The sequence below is a fragment of the Limulus polyphemus genome, unplaced genomic scaffold (genome assembly GCF_000517525.1).
Source record: "Limulus polyphemus unplaced genomic scaffold, Limulus_polyphemus-2.1.2 Scaffold4976, whole genome shotgun sequence".
Classification (NCBI taxonomy): domain Eukaryota; kingdom Metazoa; phylum Arthropoda; class Merostomata; order Xiphosura; family Limulidae; genus Limulus; species Limulus polyphemus.
This window is the reverse complement of record NW_013670586.1, coordinates 58,911-65,237: the sequence shown is the minus strand read 5'-3', so window position 1 is coordinate 65,237 and position 6,327 is coordinate 58,911. Positions and strand designations below refer to the sequence as shown.

The window sequence follows — 6,327 nt, the reverse complement described above, 5'->3', positions numbered from 1 at the left end:
AGGCTCATTGCAAGGTATACTGCTTTCTGCTCATCTGTCCATCCATTCATTTCTGCCAATAGCTCAATTTGTGCTCTATATGCTTCTCACAGTGCCTTCCCATCGAATTTCCGTGGCTTCCTTCGTACTAGATCACTCCTATTGCTGACACTTATGTCTGGAATGTGACTTCTGACAGGATTGAAGATGTCTGCATTAGGGTTTAGCTGCGGGGTCTGGAAGGGACTTCCCGTTGTCTGAGGCTGATTAGGTCGATGGCTAATATATCCTCCTTGTGTAAAAGACACTAAATCATCCTTTAATGTATTTAATTCACTTTGAAATTTGCTAATGTTTTCAATTTGTACTTCTTGTCACTGTTGTTGACTTTCCTGTAGTTGCTGCTGACCTTCCTGTAGTTGCTGCTGACTTTCCTGCAACTGTTGGAGACTTTCTTTCTGTTTCCTTTCTTGTTCCAGTTGCCACTACTGTAATCTCTCTTCTTGTTTATTTTTTTCTCCTCCAACCACTGCTGTAGTCTCTCTTCTTGTTTATTTTCTTTCTCCTCCAACCACTGCTGTAATCTCTGTTGATGTTTATTTTCTCGTTCTTCTTGTTTCTTTTGCTGTTCTTGTATTGCCGCCTTCAAATCTGCTAAGTTGTAGTTTGATTTGCCACTTCTCGTTTCCATCTTCTTTTTTCTTTTCCGTCCCACTCTCTCACACTAAATTGTTACGTCGTTTGTTAATTTCGCGTAAAAATTCTTCTCGAGGAACTTCAGCGATACAAGTCCTTTCTTAAATAAAACGAGTGTATTCTTCTTCAATACAACTTTGCAATACACAGAATTTCCACAGTCACTTTAATTTAAATACACGCTATAATTCACAACGATTCACGCACTTTACTTACGGCTTGACTCAATTATCTGCCTCTATTTCTCTCCATCTGCAATTATTTGCCGGGCTTATATACTAAAATAGAGGGCGCCTAGAAAAGACTAGAGTTGCCACGAACAGTCATGATCCTTCTAGAATTTCATGACGTGTTACTAGCGTCACGTGGCTTCCGCTGTCCTAACAATATAGATAAGTACATATGTAGTTTTGCGGTCACATTACAAGCACAGAAAGAGTTCCCACTGATCAGGTGAAGGTTATAATCTTTTGTTGTTACTTTTGGATTTTATAGTGCAAAGCCACATAGGTTTTCTGTGCCAAATAATATTTTTAAATAGTAATATATTTAAAAAAGTAAGTAACAAAATAATCAAAAAGTATAAATGAAGGTTAGAAGTAATAAGACCTATGGCCCATAGAGCTAAAACATGGTCAAGCATTAATCATCCTCTCAAAATCTCTACCTTTACTCTCTAAATGTAAAGTATTGTTATGACAGTGGAAGTCACGTGACTCTGGTAACACGTCATGAGTTTCTGGAAGAATAATGACTTTTCCTGGCAACTCTACTCTTTTCCAGGCGCTCTCTATTTTAGTATATAAGCCCGGCAAATAATTGCAGATAGAGAGAAATAGAGACAGATAATTGAGTCAAGGGAGCGGTAGTGACCGTAAGTAAAATACGTGAATCGTTGTGAATTATAGCGTGTGTTTAAGATAAAGTGACTGTGGAAATTCTGGGTTTTGCAAAGTTATATTGAGAAAGAATAAACTAGTTTTATTTAAGAAAGGACTTGTATCGCTGGAGTTCCTCGGGAAGAATTTATACCGGAAACTAACAAACGACCAGAGACGCAACAGTATTTTAAGTCGGAAGAATTTGAAGTAACATCTGATATAGAGCAAGAGATCTAACCAATACGTACTTATTACAGTCAATACGTACTTATTACAGTAAGACAATTATATGTGAGGTCACTTGCTCATCCCATAATTAAAAACAAAGAGGACTCAGTTTCCAGGTATTTCCACACTTATACCTGACCAATGTTGCTAGAGAACATCCTAATGCAACACTAGAGAATTATCTTGTGACAACTTTTATAGGAAACTTCAGCAACACCAAAGAAAAATAACCATAGAAGGCGTTGATGGAGAACTCTCTTAGACTTTTGCTAATGTGTTCTTCAGTAAAATTTGTCATATCAATGTTTAGAAGCACCTGAATACTCTCTTTTCCGTACTTTGGTTAATAGTGTTGCGTCAGCGAGTCACATGACTACTGTGACGCCACGTTTCTAGAACTATGCTGTACTTTGGCGAATGCTCTAGTATTTACTAGATATAGGGTAGTCGGGTATATAAAAGAGGGTGACAACGTGACGCGAAAATGTAATGTGTGTGTAGACAGTGAGTAATTGATCTGCAGTCAGAAGTATTATTGAGCACGTTCGTTGTTATAGCGTTTGTTTAGCGCGATTGTTGAAGTTGAGTGTATCGGTAAAGTTATATTCGGAAAGAATAAACCAGTTTTTATTAAGAAAGAACTTGTGTCGCTTAAGTTTCGTCGCAACAAGTTACGGAAAATCAATTAACAAACGGAGACGTAACAATAGCATGACCAAGTATTGTGATATGAATGAAATTTGACCCGTTTCAAATAAGCATATAGTGGTTGATTCTTTCAGTTATATTGTTTTCAAGAATTAGTTAAATAACTGCTATAATCCAATTTATTTCTTTACATTTATAATTGAACTGAGTTTTCCGTCTCTTGTGTTCAGGGATAAGCGTGGCACGGTGGTTATCGTGCTGTTAGAGAGGAAAGAAATCGCGGTACGACCTTTAGGGCTTTTGATGCATTATATGAAAGACAGTCAAACAATACTATTCGGTCTGAAAATAGTAGCCCAAGAGTTGGCGATGAGTGGTGTTGGCTAGTTGCCTTCTACCTATCCTATCATTTGAAAATTAAGTACGGTTAGTGCATATAACTCGCGTAGCTTTGCGTGAAATTCAACAAACAAATAAACTTGTGTTTGTGAGCAGTTGAATAGATCATTATGAAACTTGTAATTTGTATACAGTCTCTTTTCTCAGTTTATTCAGGTCCAGATTCAGTTTAACTTTGTAATACATTTTCTGCTGAACGTTTAATTAGAGGGCACTTAAGGAAAGCAGTGTACCAAGGAAGAACACATTGTCACACGAAACGAGAGATGTCATGCTTTATTTGAATGACTTAAAGCTGTTTATTTGCGTCACGTTGTGTCTAAACAGAACGAGTCCGCAGAAAACGTAATACTTTTTTTTTTCACGGAACAAATCGTCAAAGGATGCTCAGTATTAAACAAAGATATTGTTTTGATAGACTTTTCGTTCAATAATTGGATTATGTGGTAAAGGTGCTTCAACTTCTAGAAAGTGATGTTTCTTATTCAATGTATCCGCCACAAAAAAGCGCCGATCAGGGTCGTGCTATTATTCCGCTGATCGAGAGTAGTTTCGTGAAATACCCACTGCCATAAACACGTGCACTGTCCACGCTGTTTACTATAATATAATGCTTGTGATTTTATATTTAATGTAGTCTTAAAGTTAAAATGTGTGAGAGAAAAGGTTTTCTAGTTAGATCATCTTTCTTAGGAACCCACGTAACTGCGCTGACTTTTCATGAGAATGTACTTCTGGTTGGTAAGTTCTAGAATATATAATTAGTTTTTAATTTTATATACTATAGCCCAGAATTAAGTTAAGAAAATTATAAATTATGAAATTGGCTTCAGTTTTTCAAGTTTTATAAATTACAGGTAAATTATTATAACTCAGGAGTCAGAATCATCAACGTAAATATTGCTGGGTATTTCTATCTTTGTTTTTCTCCACTTTGTACAGATATTATGAAACTTGAAAGCATACAGAATTGGAGCATACCATAACTTTAAATACGCTTTAAAACAATAATGTTTCTAGGATAGGAAATCATCCTATCACACATATTGAGTTTGTTTGTTGAAGGAAAAGTTAATGTTTGCTTTGAGGAAACATGCAGATAGGTCGAGGGAGTCAATATTATAGAAGAAAAAAAGAAAAGAAAAGAATTGCTTTTGAGATGATAAAGTAGTAAAATCCTAGGTTTACTAAGATATACAACGGATGAAAAAAGGTCTAGGGTCAAGAATTTGAAGAACTCGGTTCTGAGTCACACAAAAGTAGCTATTTTAAACAGATATAACTGGTTGTTGATGAGGATGGGGAAGGAAAGGATCCTGAGGTGTTTGTATTAAAGGATTCTGTAAATAAGCTTACAGAAAGATTTGTTTCTAGTTCTTCAGTGATTTAGAGAAAACAATTTTAAGTCTTTTTTAGAGTTTAAACATTTCAAACCATGAATAATTTTGGTAGCTTATCTCTAAGCTTTTTCAAGAAAACTGATACATTTTTTCTATAGTAAAAGGACCAAAACTGAAAACACCATGATTTTGTGCATTTTGATGATAACCTCCCTACCTCAGAATTAAAAGTTTTGTAATATATCTTGTAACCCAGTTTTTCTTTTTACCAGTTCCAAACAATCAGCTAAAGGCTTGAGATGTTTGCCAGACATCACACCCAAAACCTTTCTCACTCTCCACAACATTTATATTTCTCACATGGTAAAAATATATTTCTATATCACAAATACACCACTTTACAGTTATCATTATTGAAACTCATTTATCATATGTTAATTGACTTGACAAGACTATTTAAGTCCTTCTAAATCAAGGATATGTTGTATAACACAGAATAAACAGGTAAACTTAATAGACCTATTGGACATGTTAAATTAAAGGAAGATTTGTTTACCCATTATGGGTTTCATTTAAGCAACTTCTAAAGTAATGCATTGGAAACTAAATTATTTTATCAGGGGCTGTTTCAATTACACTTAATGGTAAAGAAAATGTTTTGATCACAAGGAATCATGTCATGATATTTGAAAATGAGATTAATAAATTGATTAGTAGTACTGTTTGGGAAAATGAAAATAAGTGTAGTTTTTTACACTAATAGTAGAAATGAATGTAAGTTGCTTGAAATAAAAGCTATGACATTAGTTAGAGTATTAGATGCCATCCATGTTACTGAAGTTAAGTGAAGATTATTAAGATGTTGTTTTAGGTTTGAAAGTCTTTTACTGAGACTGTGTCAAATATCTTAGCTGATAGAACTGTGCAGGTCCAATCTACAATTTTCAAGTTCAGGGCTGAAAGTCCTAAACAAATCTATGTGTCTAAAATTAAAAGTGAATGTTTAATAATATAAAACTTTTAAAATAAAAATTATTATCTGTTAAAATGTATTGTTACTAATGGCAAAAAAAGTTTTTAGGTGCCATACTCAGTCAGTAGGTCTAGTTATCCCACCCCTAATTTTGATTTATTTGTGATAAATAAAATTAAGTCTAATTAAATATTCTTAATATTTTTTATATACACTGCTAGTTACCAACTCCTCTTACAAAGAATATACCTAAGTATATGAAAACTTTGGCTCGCTGAAATTGGGCCAGGTCAGTAATTTAAATCTCCCACCATCTATGATATAAAAAAAGGAGAGAGGTAATTGTGTTTGTAAAACTGAGCTCAAACCTTATGAGTGAAGTATATTGGAAAGAGCTTGGTTAATGTTCCTAAAAAATAGAGAGGAAAAGATGTTTGTTTGCATTTTCTATCAGCTGCCTTGCCAGAATTATGACATTTATGGGAAAATATAAACTGACTAGTTATAGTGCCAGTAGAAAAAGACTTCTTATTGTGGGAGATTTTTCATTTTAGGGAAATTCATTAGGATAGGCTATCTTCATTGTATGAGGATGAAGACTTTTGGAGGTTGTTGAGGATTTTCCCCCCTCACCTTGCATATGAAAGATCCTACTAGAGAACATGCTATCTTAGATTTTTTTCTTTGTAATAAATAGGAAGCAGTTAGATAGTTAATAGTGTGAGATAACTAGTAGTTATAGCTATTAGGATGATTTTTGGGATAGAAAAGTTATCTTAGAGATAGGTTAAGATCTCTTAATTTTTTTTAGTAAAGAAGGTTGAAGGCTTCCAATTTCTTTGTTCTATATTCTGAAGATAATAGGAACAAAAAGATACAAGTTTCAGATTTGAAAAAGACAGTCTTAGGCTCTAGTTAAGCAGTTTTATTTTTCTAAGAGAGTGATCTTGGAATGAGTTGCCATCAGCAGTAATGAAGACCAGCATTTTACAGGAATTTAAGAGGAAAGTCATTGATTTCCTTAAAAATAAAGTGTAGGCTTTAATTGTTTTACTTTTCTAAAGGGTATTTGTACAAAGACAGCCTTGAAGGACCAGATGATCAGCATTCGCTTTGTCTGTATGACTGCTTTGAAGGATACTATACTGAACCGCAAAAAAAAAAAAGTCGCACATTTCGAAAC

General features: G+C 34.2%; 1 protein-coding gene across 2 annotated transcripts in view; it reads left to right on the top strand.

Annotated features, from left to right (window-relative positions):
- Positions 1–2,931: 2,931 nt before the first annotated feature.
- LOC106471943 (WD repeat-containing protein 6-like) overlaps positions 2,932–6,327 on the top strand; it is a 47,941-nt gene continuing 44,545 nt past the window's right edge. For both annotated transcript variants that reach the window (XM_022400559.1, XM_022400558.1), the window contains exon 1: positions 2,932–3,572. In XM_022400559.1, coding sequence (XP_022256267.1) covers positions 3,482–3,572 — 91 coding nt within the window. In that variant the 5' untranslated portion in view covers positions 2,932–3,481. The remainder of the gene's footprint in view (positions 3,573–6,327) is intronic.